This window comes from Podarcis raffonei, chromosome 10 (assembly GCF_027172205.1).
Source record: "Podarcis raffonei isolate rPodRaf1 chromosome 10, rPodRaf1.pri, whole genome shotgun sequence".
Classification (NCBI taxonomy): Eukaryota; Metazoa; Chordata; class Lepidosauria; order Squamata; family Lacertidae; genus Podarcis; species Podarcis raffonei.
In genome coordinates, this window is record NC_070611.1 from 24096979 (window position 1) to 24114478 (window position 17500).

Below are 17500 nucleotides of genomic sequence, written 5' to 3' on the forward strand. Positions count from 1 at the left end.
TAAGTTCTAGAGTTTGTTATAGATGCTTAATTTCAACACTTAGAAACAAAACAAAGTTTGCATTTGATTTTCTGGAATTCAATACATCACTGGCATATTCAAAACTGAGAATATCAATAATGTTCTAGAGTTTGGTTTTGTGTCACTGGGCTCTTAGTTCTAAACCATTTACTAAGAAGTCTCAGTAGTTTCAATGGGCCATATTTCCAGAAATGCATGCTTAGACTCACAGCCTGACAAGGGTTATTATAAAACAGGACTGCATCTCAAATCTAAAGGGCACCTTCCAAATTAGAACTGAAACCTCTCGAAGCAGAGAAAATAAGCACCTGTAACGCAGTCTGCCAAGTGCCTTTTGAGGATAAAATGGACAGTTTCTTCACATAACCCTGTATTTAGCCTTCCAACATATTACAGCTTGGTGGAAACTTAATGTAACAGGTCTGTAGTTATTGAATCTGAGGATTTTCCTAGTATGAGCCTGTTTGTCATGAGGCCAGGGGCTGACCTGGTTGAGCCAATAACTCATTTCTCATTCAGTCCTGGGTTACCTTCAATATATATTGGGCTAAATAGTGTTCATACTAGTACCTCACTCAGTGTAGCTATCAGCATTTTACTGCACACGAAATGCACAACCAGATTTGGCTAACCAAAAAGGGCCTAAACTTTCAATTTTGTCTTCAAATACAAAATAAGAAAACAATATAAGATAGATTCTAAAAAGTGAAATCATAAACTAATATTCACTACATGGTATCTCCAGCATTAAACGCTCTGCCATGCCTCTCAGCAGAGGCATAGTGTGGTCAGGGCGCATAGCTGTCAACTTTTCCCTTTTCTTGCGAGGAATACTATTCGGAATAAGGGAATTTCCCTTTAAAAAGGGGAAACGTTCACAGCTATGGCGGGGGGGGGGGCTAAACTCGGTTGTCCTCCCCATTCTCTTTTGAGCAGAAGGCTCTGGTCTTGTATGAGGCAAAGCAGTTGCAGCAGAAGCAACAGTAGCTGTAGACACCTCAGGCAACATGCCTCTTCCCTGGGAAGCAGAGCAAAAGCAAATATGGCAAAATATTCAGAATGAGGGATGAGAGCTACCCCCACCCACTGTAGTGGCTATTGTGCTGTCACTTGCCCTCCCTGTAAGGCTGTTGGCTCCGAAAGAAAACAGAGGGGAAGGGCAGTCACACACATTGTTCTGCTTTATATAGAAATATGAACTCTGAAGAAGCCTTTGATCCCAAGGAATGTCAGATGCTCCTAGCATGCCATTAATAACCATGCTACCGAAACCAGGTCTAACAGCATTTCACAGTGTATTGGTTTTTGACACCTGAGTGCATCTTATTTCACCAACGCTACAGTTCAGCTAGAGATCTTTATGCATTATTTGTCTCATGCTTTTCCAAACAACGTGAAAGAATTTCTGAAAGGCACCTTAGAAAAAACAACAACCACTACTGAGAGCAAGCAGTTATTAGGATATCAAAGGATGAGACATTAGGGCTTAAAAGTCCCAAGCAACTATGCAAAATAATATTCCAGGGCCAGGCAATTTTTTGCCCCAAGTTCAAGCTCTTAATGCTATGCAGAGGTAAGCAAGGTACTTACCAATACAAGCCCAATTTGTATTGAACATTTAGCACAATTGAAAACATTGTTTTCCTTGCATAGGATAGGAGAAGCGACAAACGAGTCAAACCGTCATTACAGGGCAAATCTAAATAAAGGTGGTCCCTTGCGCAGTTTCACACTTCAACTTTCTCCGAATTTCTGCTGCAGAAATATATGTGTGGGCTTCAACAAGACTAGTCCTCTTAAGGCAAATGAGTGGGACGACAGAGTGGCCAGAGGGAGAAGAGGGACAAGACTAGGAAAAGGACGTGTTGGAAGCTGAAAAAGTAACAGGGCTTAGTGAGAATGGAGAAAGAAGTCCAGAATCAAAATCAGAAATGGAAGCAGGAGAGTGGGATGAGGGAGGCCAAGAAACAGAAATAAGTCAGGCTGGTGAAGAGGCGGGGGTTTCTCCCCTTCCTGCTGCGACAAGCTCCCCTCCCCTCTCGTCTCCCAGGACCAGGAAGGGCATGAAGAGTAAAGGAGGGCATGCTGGCACAGTCTCTGATTGCTTGGGAAAGCCTGGGGAGAGGAGACGTAGGCAGCTGTGGGAAGGCAGGGACCTTCAGTCCTTGCACCTGCCTCATAGGGACAAGACCTACCGAAGAAGAGTCGCTGAGCTCATTGGGCCTAGCTCTCCTGAACAGATCCTGGTTTTTTTTTCTAATAAAGAGTTAAATTCACTTACTACGTGTGACTTATTGTTGGCTCAAGTGGTGCCAAAGAAGGACAGAACTTTTTTTATGTATGCTACAACAGCAGCAAGAATACTCATTGCAAAGTATTGGAAGACGCAAGATCTACCCACTCTGGAAGAATGGCAGATGAAGATGATCGACTGTATGGGATTGGCAGAAATGACTAGCAGAATCCGTGACCAGGGAGAAGAGTCGGCAGAAGAAGATTGGAAAAAATTTAAGGACTACTTACAGAAATATTGTAAAATTAAGGAATGTTGAATGATGTTGGATTGAAATTGAGTGGTTTCTAGCTGTAATGATATAAAGGAATATGGAAGAAAAAAAAGGGTTTGGATAGGAAATAAGGTGATATTATAAGCTGTAATGCTTTAAGTTAAGGATTTGCCGAACAAATAATTGGAAAGGGAATACAAGAAGGGGAGGTATGAGGAGGTCAGAGAAATATGTTATTGAAAAGTTTGTATCGGGAACTATATGTCTTTTTTAATCTTTTTGTTTGTTTTTTGTTCGTATAAAAAATTGAAAATTTTAATAAATATCTTTTAAAAAAAAATATTGTTGGCTCACTCCTGACACAATTTTGCCAGTGCTACCCTTCCTTTCCGGCCCTTCAGCTCATCTGTTTGTGGGACAAATTTTTTGCACAGAACAGACTCAAATTTCAGTATTCCTTGTTCAAATTATGCATAATTTAGTGCAGTTTTGGATGTTCTTGTTAGGTCCTGCATGAAGAGGCACAACTAAGGAAGAAGAGCAGGAGGGGCAAAAGACAGCTGGTTAAAAGTTATGGAGCAGAGTGGGACATGTTCAGGGCACAGATGCCTTGCTTGCTAACCGTTTAAAGACCTGGACAAGGTCAAGTTTGTTTCTCATCATCCAAGCAGGTAGTTCACATGCTCTCATGTTTTTTCTTCTCCTTCGCAATGAGTTCTAGAAACATGCTTCAAATAAGAGCCTTTATTCTCACAAAGCCCAATGCTATACCAGATTCCATACACTGTACATAATTTGCTCTGCTGCATGTAGTAATTCACCTCTGCTTGTTCTGTGACTGCCAATGAGCCTTGAAAGCTCAGATCTTTGGCATGTCTATGATGCTATGCTAAAAGCAAATTGGCAGTGCTGGTAAAGCCTGTTCTCCACAATCTCAGAACCAAAACAAAAAGGAAAAAATGTTCAAAGTGTACATTTCACTTTTAAACCTGTGCATGTGCGGGTTGCTAACATGAAAACAAGATCCTGTATTTCCCAGGCACACAGAGCTTTAATTAAATGCTGTTGAGCTGGTGTCACCAGCAAGAAAGAGGACTCGGTGCAGTATTTTTCATTAATTAAACTGCCCCCGCCCAATAAAGAATGGTCAAGAAAATGCAGAGGAATAAAAATACATTTTCTATAGCAGATCAAAATCTAGCTAGCTTATAGCTTGTATTTCAGAAACAACAATAAGAAAACCCTTCCTTCTTTCTTTTCCTGTTAGTGAAGAAGCAAAAGCTTTATTATTTTCTTCAGGGAACATCTATTAGGGGATTCCTATCATGAGGAAATAGGACTGGACTTTTGCTTTTTGTTCTAAAAGTTTCCAATTCTAAAGTGCTCAACTGGGTGATACCTGGATGATCACCTTCTTCCTTTGACGTCCACAGTATCATCACCGGTTTTTGGCATCCATGTGTCTTGAGAGACAATGGACTGTAAAGTCAAACTGCTGGAGAATCACAGTGCCTGCTGTGGCTGCAGAGACTCAAAACTGCTGCCTCCTGCATTGTCATCACCAAAGTGACCTCTCTGGAGCACAAGCCTGCGCAGTGTGCATGGAGGTCCTGGTCTGCCCAGATGATAACAGCCTCACTGTACCAAGTTATAACACTGCACATTCATGCAAAAGCATTTCTCTAGAAAATCCTTCCCCTGGACACTCTTCAGAACTTGAAGAGATTTATTTTAGTGGATACTTTGGTTACAGCCTTTAATGTTGGTGGTGGTCTGGCTTTTTAAAGTTGTTTTGCTTGTTAATTCAAATCTAGCTAGTTACTTAGGAGCTTTAAAATATTCTGAAACTTGACCAGTGCCTTTTGAATTGATGAGGCTAAAAATCAAACTGTATAAATAAACCTTGCTCTCTTCAAATTTTTCTGGTGCTGAAGTTGAGATCCTGTAAATGTTCTAGCCCTGCTGAAGTATTTTAATCCCTCGTGTGATGAAAGAAAGCAGGAGCAAACATGCTAGCTCCATTGCCTTCCTTATTTTCCATTAGTCGAAGGGATAACTCCTTGTGAGTCGAGGACCTGCCACCCGCATAGGATTATAAATAAGACACAAAGACACATTATTTTAGGTTAATGGGCAAAATTGGTTGCAGCATGTGAGTAGTATTGGCTTAGGCACTGGATAAAACAGCAATACATGACTCCACCCCGCTCAGCAGGGAGTCATTTCAGGGTTAACGACCAGTGGGAGGAGCTTGTTGATGCAAACAGAACTGGAAGCTTCCCCATGACGTCACCGGGGGTCGTGCCATAGCCCTAGCCACCAGCAGGGCATAGGACAGGATCCACGACCGCCAGATTCCTTTAACGGAATACCCAAAAGAGGAGGGATAGATGGTGGCCCATAACCAATCCTCCAACACAGCACACCTATTCCAATGCCTAACCGCCAATACCAGAAAGTTGTGACGAGTTGCTACGAGGTAGGCGAAAAAACCAAGAGGCTGGTGCCAATTTGCCAAATGGATAAAAAAATCCTACCAGGCCCCTTGGGCAATCAAGGCAACCAACCAAAGTCCATAGCAAGGTCAGTATGCAAAGGAAGCTGACCTAAAAGGGAGGGAGGGAGATCTAATGCAAGCAGGAACCGACTGGGAACAGAGCACTGCGGTGGCTGTTTAAATGCAGCTAAACCCGCCCACCAGCCGGCCCTATTGGCTGGCTGAAAGGCCTGGCCGCGGCAGCAGAGACAATCAGAAGCAGGGAGCCGAATACGCCTCCCTGCTGCTGCGGGAAGCTGCTCCCACTCACAACTCCTCCCCTCTGGGAGGAGGAGAGGCCTTGAGTGCAGAGCCTTTCCTACTCATGCGGACTCCCCATGCCTTTTAGAACCCTGAAGCAGCTGGACATGGCACCAGTGACTTTCTGCAAATCTGCTAAATTCTGAAGCTGTTTCCAACTTCATGCAACAGCCCAGAAATCTACTTGTAAGCAGTATCTAACCCACTGATACTCCAGCTGTGTTTCGTGTGACATGTATGAGAAATGTGGAGACACGTCTCTCCACTCAAGCAGTGGAACTGTTAGGAACCTGTGGCTAAGTGTTTGGCATATGCTCCAGACCTTTTCAGGCTTCAGATGTGCATTAGATCTTGGCTGCCACAGAAACAATGAAGCAGCCTGTAAACAAGAATGGTGTAGCATATGGCCTGTAGTTGCGTAAAGCAGAGCCCTTGAGAAAGACAAAAGGAGCTGTCTCCTTCTCCAACATCACGGAAGACAAACGGTCACTCAAAAGGCTAGATTTCAACCCATAATGGAAGGGGGTTAGCACAAGAGGATTGTTGCGCTTTTTGATAAATTATCCACCATGGATTATCAGAATTGCTGGATTTAAACATACGTTGACCGGCAGGTATGAAGGCTTCAGATCTCAGAGGCATAATATTTCATAAGAACAGCTGGATGTAACAATCCACACGAAAGTGCTGGAATCCTATACATTTTAATACTTGTCAACCAAATTCAAGATTTTGTTATCTAATGTTCTTTTTGAGGGGCCTTGCATGTGAACTGAGTGCCTCCTTTTGGAAGAAGGTATTTCAGCCCATCCGCAGAAGTAAGGTGACCCAAATAAGAGAGACTTCGATTATCTGAAAATGGGGAAATTGCAGGTGGAAGGAGAAGATTTAGGGAGGATTTTAATGTGTTGGAACTGTGTGATGTTTTGTATTAGCATTTTATAGGCTATATTTTTGCAGCTATGTTATGCATGCTTACTTGGAATTTAAGGCACAATGAGTTCAGTGGGACTGACTCCCAAGTTAGCACACAAAGGTTGGCAGCCTTTGAGTACTCTTCTATGCCAATGGTTTTCAAAATGCTCTGGGCCTTCAGGATAGGGCAGGGTGAATTCAAATGAAATACATAGTTCCTATAGGTTTTCAAAATGTTTCTCTGAACTCAAATCAGCTTAGAAGTAAAATGGACGACAAGAGGCATCCATTACAAAGGAGTCTCCAAGTAATAATGATTGGGTTAAGAAAAGCCGTGCTTATATTTCTTTTCTGATCAATACCACAGACTGGAATATAAAACAGAAGATTTGCTTGCTATTTAGGCACAGTTGCTATATGCTGAATGTGTGTCAAAACTTACTCACTTTGGAATTTAAGAAAAACTCGAACACAGTAATATATACGATATTCACTGATCCCACAGGTGTGTGGAGGGAGAAGGATATGGAACAGGGTGTAGACACATTTCTGATCCATAAAACCACAGTCTGAACCAGGCCTATATCTTTCAAATTTTTAAGTTTCAGAAACACACACTTTCAAGACAATATTTCCACATTTGAAACAACAGCAACTGAAACAAAGTACAATGCTGCAAAGTTATGCATTTCAAATGTGAAGCTTTGGAATTGTTTCGGCCCCCAGGTCTAACGTTAAGGTTGGCAGAAAGGCTTTGTCTGTGTGGTGATGTACATCTGTTATGTAAACAAGAACTGCTTGAGTGAAATTTGCCTTCTCTGACTGTTTGTACTGAAGGAATTGTATGACCATAAAGAAAACAGTGAGAGACAAGCAATGAAAAAAGGGTGATACAGAAGAACAGAGGATGAAAAAGGCAACTAAAGAGTACCTGTCCCAGGAGATGCAATATACTACTTGACCTTTATTCTCTAGATTTGATTTGTTTGGAATGCAGCAGGTAATATTGAGACTTGGTACTCATGAATAGGGATACAATTGAAAGTTAGTAATTTCCACCTCAAAACCTCTTACATAGCTAGCACTCTAAAATACTGTCACTGAAGAGAAAGTATTTTCCAGTTTGGCTTATATAAATACCCTGCAGATTTCCAATATAGTTAATTTGGCAGTTGGACAAAGGTCATGAAATGTTCAATTTTCATATTAAAAGAGGTCATGTTTTGTAGAAACACTTGTTCTTTACTCTGGGGGGATGAATCAGAAAGGGGCCTGTGGGCTGCTTTGAACATGGCAGAAAACAGAGGAAGAAGAAAGATAACCTAAAATTCTTTCAAGAGGAGCAGGAAAGCTGCAAAAGAGTCAGATGCCTTGTAGATTGCCAGGGATTAAACAGAACAACCAAAGAGGGTTAATGGGATTGCAGGAAAACCAAAATATCCTTGAAATGATCACTTGTATAGACATAAAGTGTGCTCCGGATGGTGGAAGTGAGATTTGAGAACTATACTGAATAAGGGATATACCCTTTAGAACGCTGTATCAGTTGGGCTGCAGAAGGACACAAGGAAGCATTGTGAAAAGTATGAACGTAAAGGAAAGAAATCAGCAGTGCCAAACCATTGTAGATGTGTCGGTGTGCCCCCAAACCCTATGGAACTGGGGATAATATCCCAATAACTGAACATTTTCTACAAAAGAAGATCACACATGGACTAGAAAAGATGTGAAGTCAATACATGTAGCTAAAATGTGAATTCAGAATGTCTAGACTCAAAACCAGCTTTGACTCACTGTGGAACACAAAACAAAGGCCAAATTTTATCTAATAAAGCAGGAGTGCCTTAGGAGAGCTCAAGGCTCATCTCCAAAGGATGACATTTAGGCTCCGTTCAAATGCCACAATTTCTGGTCCAACAAACTGTGATCTGAACAACCAAGAATGGGCTGTGTGCCTGTGTGTTCGCTGCTCTAATCTCTTGCACCTTTTTTCAAAGTAGCTTGGTTTCTTAACAAGAATTTCTCATGATGTACAAACTAGGAATGAATGATCCCTGCAAAACAGAGTATCAGCTTGATTCTGGTTTCTATGGATTGTTCAAGCCACGGTTTTCTGGTTCAGATGCCATGGAAAACTTGTTTGAGGAACCAGGAAGTACTGATGCAAAAGAGGGGAGGAGGCAGTGGGTGGGCATATGACTTATTGCAGCTCCAACAAACCATGGTTTGGTGAACTAGAACTGTTATACATTACTTTCAGCAGTATTTAGGCCTGAGTTTAAGTGTATAATAGATTTTAAGAAAAAAGAAGCTTGTGTGATTTAAATTAATTACCAGTGATGAAACACCTCCTCACTCTCCACTGTGTTACCTCTTTTGTCTTGTGAATTGTTCAGTATTGATTTGAATCCCAAACCAAAAACAAGCATCTCAAAAGTAGGCTAACCTATTAGGTAAAGGTAAAGGGACCCCTGACCATTAGGTCCAGTTGTGACCAACTCTGGGGTTGCAGCGCTCATCTCGCTTTATTGGCCGAGAGAGCTGGCGTACAGCTTCCAGGTCATGTGGCCAGCATGACTAAGCTGCTTCTGGCAAACCAGAGCAGCACACGGAAACGCCGCTTACCTTCCTGCCGGAGCGGTACCTATTTATCTACTTGCACTTTGACGTGCTTTCGAACTGCTAGGTTGGCAGGAGCAGGGACCGAGCAACGGGAGCTCACCCCGTAGCAGGGATTCGAACTGTTGACCTGATTGGCAAGTCCTAGGCTCTGTGGTTTAACCCACAGCGCCACCCGCGTCCCGCAGAGGGTGACCTATTAAATATAACCTATTAAACTACCCAACAGGCCACATTTAAACACACAATTCTCTGAAAAATCCTGCCAACAACCACTTTTTACTGCCCCACCCAATACACACAAATGAACAACTGAAATGGACTATCAGAAAATGTGTTTGAATGGCTGTTTTAGTTGTCCAGCTCCCATTGCCTTTATTTTGATTTCATTCTCTTACACACCAGTTCATCCATTTCTCTCCTCCTGTTCCAGTTCATCCATTTCTCTCCTCCTGTTGTGATTCCATGCATTTGCAACGGTCCTTTTGGCAGAACCACGGCTCCTGCATTTCACACCAACCTCTTATGGCAAGTTTCCGATTCATTGTTGTTTTGGCGCTAATCACCAGGAGCTGGATCAAGCATTTATGTTCACTGCTTGGTTATGTCTGGTTGTTTTTTTACACTAATGAATATGTGAACTGATTCCATTGATAAAGCACTGTGTTTGAGATAATGGGAGAAATGTGAAAGCTGTATTTCATGTTAGGCCTATGAAATGATAGCTCACGCACACATGTAGGCCACCACTTGATGCTGCCGCTATGAAGCTATGCCCATGCATGCATGAACCATTTCTTGATGATTGGCAGCTGACTGTGAATTGAACCCACTGCAGAGGTGATACTGAAATTCTATTTATGGTGTTGTACCTATGATGCCTAGGCTCATTCACTCATTTAAATCATAATTTAATGTTGAACTCATCAAGTGATGAGCTTTTGTGTGTGAACATTGTCTTTATATGTTTATGAACATTACGATGTGTCGTTTCTGCCCTGTAAACTGTCCAGTGCTACTGCAATAATATTTTGGCTTTTGTTCTGCTGGTTAGAGGCTGTGAATTTCAAAATGGGCTCATATCTTTCCGTTTGTAGGATTTTTTTTTTGTCACATATAGTTACAAACTTAACTACAATAGTTAAAATTCAAGCAATTAGCATCTGAGCTTGCGTGTGTGTGGCTGTGGCCCAGGGGTCTGAGAATTATTAATCTGCCTCTACAAACATCCAATTGTGGAGAATTCAAAAGAGAACGGAATAAAGTTTTCAACAAAGCATCCATGCATTTTGCTTCTATATAGATCCCACAAAACCCCAAAGGATCCTGCAAACTTCTACAATCCATACTATGGGGATATGACACTTTTCAGCATAAGACAGCTGCAGGCACTCTATCTCTAGAGTGATCTTTTTGTTAGGAGGAAGTAGAAAGAATTGTGAAAGTGCAACAAATGGGGGTTAGAATATTATATAAAAAAGGAACATCAACTGTTCGATCAAAGGAATGTAACATTTAAACAACTAAAGAGGAAATGATAAAGGGCTGCAGTGGCTGCTGAGCGCAACAGCATATAAGGCTAGAAAGATCAGGGAGTTGATGAGCAGGGAAGCAAAATACAAGAGGCTAGATCTGAAATGTGAAGTGAAACAATATGAAGTGAATATAGAGGAGAACAGGAGAATGTGTGTTTTGGGGAGTTGGAGGAGGGGAGATGTTACTTGTGAACGGTATCTGTTACGGTACAGAAAACATTTTAATTCCACAGCAAATTTATTTGTTCTTTTACTACCCACATGCACGGAGCTGCAGAGATCCTCCCACTTCCGGACACACACACTCCTCAATACTTATTTCAACATGGTCCACGACATCACTATAAATATTAAAAATTTAAATACAACGAGAAGGGGGAGTGCTACCTTTTGCTCACTTGGCTTGTCAATTTGAAATGCCAGGTGGTGCTCCTAAAACCTGAAACGTTCATTCAGACAGATAGAGCCTACATGTGAATCTGATGATACAAAAGGTCAGATACAAAGCTTCAGCATCTTATGAAGTCCACAAGTAGCAATCTTCTACGCTAAACTAAAGCCAGCAAGAAAGTAAACAAAATCTATAACAATATCGGGACAGAGGGACAAAATTGCCAATTTCAGTTTCTCATTTTTCAATGTTGTTTAGTTTGTTCCCGTCAATTTGCAATTTGTTTTTAACATTTTAGGACACATTTCTCCTAGCACACACCTATTTTTGTATGCAATTTTGCATTTTATGCACATTTCCCTCTAATATACATGTGTGCACATGCTTTTTTGATAAAAGTACTGTCTTGCAAAATTCGGAGAATCGCAAATTTCAAATGACACCTGTATTTCAGTTTGCGTTTTGCTTCAAAAAATTGCAGAATTAAGTAGGTCCTCATTAAAATACAAAAGGCACAAAATTTCTTTCCCATCTCCAACTGTAGGTAATATTTTCAATTATTTTCCTGGCCTTTTTAAGACTGCAACATAACACAACATTTTCAAGCTACCTTAATATATTACAACAAGGAGATTAAATGGTGCTTATGCGTGATGTATTTCACAAAATGCTACAGCAGTGGTATCATCACTGACTCAATTAAATGATTCTCAATCATTCTCCCAAAGCTTGGTGCAGCTTTAAGCATTTGATTTATTTTAGAATATGCTGCGTGCAAATTTCACCCAGTGAACAAGGACTTTGCATCATAGAAGCCTCCTACAACAGAAGAACCTCCAAAGTAAATTGAGATGCATCATGAGGTGGGACAAAAAGCAGAAATACAAAAAATGCAAAGACAGGGGTACAGGAATGGTATGAAGTTAAAAACACAAGGGAATGAAAGGGATTGAAACTGGAATGATAGGTAACCTACTGTAAGTAGTGTGAAAGCATAACAGTAGGGGACTGGAATAATCAGATATGGGAACAATCTGACAATGGACTGGTTTCAAATTGAAGCACCTCAAACAGACCTTAGAGCAGAATAATCACACTTGCCTTTGGGAACAAAATTTAAAGAATAAAAAAAGTTTGAAAATATAAAAAGTTTGATGTTTATGCAGATCAAACTGCAAAGAAGGAGAAGGAGAAGAAAGACCCAGGCTGGGCAAAAGTTGGAAAGGTAAAGAGGATAGGGGTTGGGAAAGACAGCAGAATACAAAAGGTGGAAAAGGATGACTGAAGCTATGCAGAGCTGAAACTCCCCTTTCTTGCTTAGTGCAGAATTGGAGGACGAAAGACTGACTGAGCTCGCATATGCTCATCTTTCAGATGAGCTTCCATCCTTATTTGCTTTCTTCCTCTGTGCACTTTTGCTAAACTCAAATGTAACCTCTGCAGCAAATACTGTTATCACAAGAGACCATGGGTGCACACACAGCTTCAACTAATTCCAATATTTTAAAATGAAGCTGAATACAAGGATTGTAGTGTGTATGGGCCAAGTAATGCGCTGGGATGGCTATAAGAAAATACCTTCAGGAAACAGCTCCTAGTTCCTTTTCTGAGCTGGTGTTTTGAGAACAGTTCAGAAAATAGCAACTCCCCCCTCAACTGTTCCTAGTAAGGGAGAAAACCTCACTAGTGCTCTGGGCTAACACCTGTAAGCCCTGAAAATGTAGCACTCATTCACACATTCATGTAGGTCAGTTGGTCCCTTGTACCTTGATCATTTAGCACGACGACTCACAGCGACTCAAATGAAAAGCACTTTTTAAAGGTGATACCATGCTGCTTCTCTGCTCTGTCTGGCTGAATGACTGGGCAGGGCACGGGCTTTTATAAGCCTCATTCCCACCTCTGGCTCACAGCCATGGGAGATTCTGGGGGAACACAGCCCAGCACCTCACCCACTGTGAGACAGTAGCAGTCTCCCACCCAGGCTTTGCTGCAAAGGCAAGGATCCCCTTCAGTCCTTGGCATCTGCTCTGCCATGGCCCATTCATTCACAGATGCAAGTCTATGCCTGATGATTAATCAGCGATTAACACACGTGTGAAGTACTCCTGTCTCTAGTTCTTTAATGTGGATGTGAACAAACCTAAAGATTGTGTGCCAGTCAAAGTGGATGATATTGAGCTATGTTCCCATTAGCATTCTTTTTTAAACTCAAAGGGGGAAATGCTTTTGTCCTTTGTGCAAATTGATATCGCTTATGCAGCAGAATGCTTCCAAGGAAAGTTAATATTAGAAAACAATGTTGCTGTTTACGTTCATCACTGTGGCTGCTGCAACCACATGGGTGCAAGGTTTCCTATAAGATCAGTTTTGGGCGTCACAACATGGCAGCAGTCAATAGTCAAGTTTACCTGTTAGCACAATAACGTGGTTCAGCATCGTGTGCATAGGCTGGAACAAGCTCATGCAAGATTTGGGCTTGTGGGGACGGAGGAATGGTTTATTCAGAACCAAAGATTGTGGATTATAATGAACTCTGATTAGTTTAACATGTCAGCTTCCTAACCTATGGTTTGATGCTGGACTGTTCTGAAACTGACCAGAGTGCCTTATAAACTATGATTCCTGGTTTACATGGGATGACAAGCTGGGATCAAGGAAATGAACCTAAAGGCTGCTTGAAGGAGGAGGACCATGCAAGCACAAATCTTGCTTGGGCTGATTCCAGCTTGTGCACACAGTGCTAAACCATTGCTTAGAGCTTATGTGAAAAATGGGCCACTGTCATCAATTCACAAATGGCAGAGCAACCTGCACTGTACTATTTCTACTTGTAATGTGACAATGAGGCATTAGTTTATGAAATCAGAAGTCAGGGAAATGGAGGAGAAGGCAGCATCGATCTTGAGTTCAGAAATTTGTCGCTTCAGCTGAATTCTCTTAAAAAGCCCTTCTGAGCTTTGGACAAGCAATGGTCCCTCACCATATAGGAAGCACAGCAAAATTTGATTTCATGATACATTCTGAGACACACCTCACTTTGATTGACTTTGACAGCCACTTTGATTAATGCCTAGAAGGAACATGCGAGGAAAACACTGCCTCTGTGCATGAACAGAGTACATTGTCTTCTATACTAGGTACCAACAAACACCTGGGCTTCAAAGAAAGGAATCAGAGACTGCAGTTTTAAGCAAGTCAACAAAGCCATATTAAAATTATCCCAACTCACACAGGAGCTGCTTCTTATGTTAGCTTCCTGTGAGATTGGCTCCTAGGTAGATTTCTGCAACAAACACCACAGTCTGGTAATAGACCAATCAGTATATGATCACATGACCTGAAAGTAAACCTAAATACAACTTGACCTTTGCCGAGAAAACCTGAGAGTTAAACCATATGTGAGGTGGGAGATCCATGATTCAAACTCCTAATGTGTGCTTTTATTTTACAAAAAGCAGATTGCGAGGGCCCCAGTTTGGATCAGTGCCATGGTGCACTTGGGATGAGGAGATTTAATCCTTTGCTTGTGCATCATGGTCATAAGCCCATGTGCTCTCTGAAGTTTTCATGAATTACGGAGAGGGGAAACAGTCTTGTATTAAGTAAGCTTTGCCCTGCTTGGCTAAGAGCAATCTGGGGTGAGTGATTTAAATTGGGGAACTGGTGCCAGGACAAAGTGTTAGATCTACCTCCATGCTTCAGCCTCTATTTAAATTGGGTGCTTGTTGCAAATATAGAATTATTGGGAGTTCGACCGCTGAACTTCCACATCCTGTGTAGTTTCACCCTGAATAAGAGGACTCTCAGCCTACATGAAGACTCTAGAGCTAGTGATCAATTAAATTTTAAGAGCAAGGACTTTGTAAGCCTTGACTGCTTCTGCTTTTACTCAGAAGTTTTATTTTATCTTAATTCTCCTTCATTAGAAATTTATTCGAGGTTGGTTATCTGACTGCCTAATTGGTGTATTTCTAAATAACTTACCCACTCAAACCAGGAAGACTGGGATCTTGATGTAGGTCCTACAACATCTAACTATTTGGCAAATGTTCCATGACTAACTTTATGAATTATGGCTGCCTATCTGGCACCTTGATCTCAGTGTGTGACAGCGTATCTGCTCTGTAGTACTAACACATTATCATTGAAATACTGATGCTATAACAAGTTCAGTTATGCTGCACTGGGGTACTGCTACCACAGCCTATCCTAAGCAGTTGCATGCTAGTGAAGTAAGCCTTGGGACATGCTATCTTCTCCCCCATTTTTGATACTTAGATTTTGTAGCTCCTTCCACACAGTTGTTCATCTCTCACACTGAAATCATTTGTATAATCTGCACTCAGCTTCCAACATTAACATATCTATGCACTTTGTAGCATGCAAATACCACTTGGCACGGCGTACAGAGTTGTGCGTGCTGGTTGAATGTACACTGTACATGCAGTATATCCTATGTACAATCGGCATCTACTGCTCAGTGCACATACAGGAAGAGAAAGAGAGACAGAGAAAGAAAGAGATTGGCTACCCTGTTACCAAACAACTCTAAATAGCAAATGTCATTCATTTCTATGAAATAGCTGTTTTTAATACACATGATCTAATTCTTGTTTGCTCTTTAAAGTTTTATTGTCTTGGCATTTTAGACAGAAAGAGAGCATTAGCATACTCAGGAGAAATGCTACAAGTAAAAGGCCTGAAGCAACCCAATGCATGGTTGATAGCATACAGCACGGGATATAAAAACTTTTGTCTGATGGCTCACTTTACTTGTTTTAGAGTACTGTTGCTCTCCAGAGCTTATATTCATGTTCTTTCTACTTCAAGTTTTATTACTTCTTTTGTATTATTTAATACATCTAAAGACACTTCCAAAAGACAAATTTTTCCATTTTGAAAAAAAGTAATGGTTTGGAACTCGCTAAAGCACATTAATGGTCTTGCTCAGTAGTGTGTGCCTATAGTCCTCCCCCCCCCACCTCACAAGGTGATACAATAAATGGCAAATAAAGCAATTAGGCAGATGATCTTCAAGATATCTGTCAGATAATATATTTACAGGCCTTGCAAGAGAAATAAACCAGGAAGCAAAACCACTTGGAAATCTCTAAGTGTACAAAGGAAAATCAAAATGAACATCTCTGATAACGTACTAGGGGGGGAAACCTATAGTGTTTGACTTAAAATTACTATTCCAGCATTACATGTATAATAAATATGGGAAATATGAAAGAGAAAATTAAATAATAAGGACACACTGAGTGCAACATTTTAAATACAAGGATATTATCATTAACTAAGGACATAATTGTACATTAAAAAGAATCATTCTACATCTATGTCTACTTAGATGTCACTTCTCTAATTATTATATAAATAACCTGGGAAATGATACCTCCAAGGTACATGTTTTACTATTTACTAAACAAAAAAATGCCCCGTTTGACACCCCTGATTAAGGCCAGGCATTTCTTAGGCCTCATACACATTTCTGAAATCCACAATACATCAATTTTTAATACTGCCACTCTCTGAGCTGCATTAAAAAGATGGTGGGGGAAAGATTTTAGAGTAATTAATGATATAGTTAGCTGCTAAATATTAATAGGAATCGTAGTCTTGCATAAAATATAACATATAAACCTTGCCAATACAGACACACCAGTAATTAAAGTTGAATATGTAATTACGCTGATTTATAAGACAGGCAAAAAGTTACACTTTACTAGCTTCTATGTAAACTCTGGGTAACAGTTAAACTTTGCATTTTATGGTAATATAAATGGGCAGTATCTCTGTGACAGTCCATAAACATGATAAGGACTTGTGGGTCTAGTTAAATTACTACTAATTCTAACTACTCCTGCTATGCAATCTTAACAGATGAAAATTCAGTAAAGAATCCAGATATTTGATCGGAAGTAGAATTCATTGCACTGAATATTCAAATGATGATGATCACAGGCACAATAAAAGCACCTATATTATGAGCAGTGTTGCGCCAGTATTTTTTGCAATCACATTAACAACTTGTTTCTCAAGGCTGAAACATGGCTGTATACCCCCAAGTCCAATCTAAACCAAAGAGGTGTTCCGAGTACACCTAGCTGTGTGCGGGGCTGCAGCCCAAGGCCACAATGCACAGAGAACGGGATTCACATTCTATTCTATGTGAGAGAAACCTTTTGCAAGCACACAAGCCTTTCCCACTGCCCACTCAATGTCATCATGCAGTGAACTGAGATCTGTTCGGAGGGAGGGGAAGTGTTCAGATCAAGTGAGCTGTTTCTCAGTCCATGTGAATAGTTTCTGAATATTCTTGCATGCATTTGAAAGGATGTTAGGGGAACGCAAAGTTTTTGTCAGTAAAGGATGCTGACCGCACTTACATGTGAGGCTGAGGAGAGCAGCCTGGGCTGCTGTTTCCATTGCTGTCAATGTGATCCAGCGAACCATTGAGGTCTTCATGGACTGCCTGTAGTAAGCCACTGGATGCGTTATTTATCAATCCGGGGTTACCAAGCAAAGGTAAACTACTCTCTGCCAGCGCAGCCTAGCAAAAGAAAGAGGTAGAGTTTTTAGCCATTTGATCATTGGAAGTAGCTTCAACATGTATTGATGTAGATCTGTGTAAACAGGCCCAATTGATGACGAGAAACATCTCTGGGCCATTTGTTCCACATCTGACTTTGTACACTTGCCCACACAT

General features: G+C 41.0%; 1 protein-coding gene across 27 annotated transcripts in view; it reads right to left on the reverse strand.

Moving 5' to 3' along the window:
- The window catches only part of FOXP2 (forkhead box P2), a 349270-nt gene that overhangs the window by 10056 nt on the left and 321714 nt on the right, over positions 1 to 17500 (reverse strand). For 26 of the 27 annotated variants that reach the window (XM_053406905.1, XM_053406912.1, XM_053406902.1 and 23 more), the window contains one exon: positions 17181 to 17344. In XM_053406905.1, coding sequence (XP_053262880.1) covers positions 17181 to 17344 — 164 coding nt within the window. Of the gene's footprint in view, positions 1 to 10781; positions 10874 to 17180; positions 17345 to 17500 lie in introns of all 27 variants that reach the window. The other variant, XR_008332550.1, reaches the window with a different exon arrangement.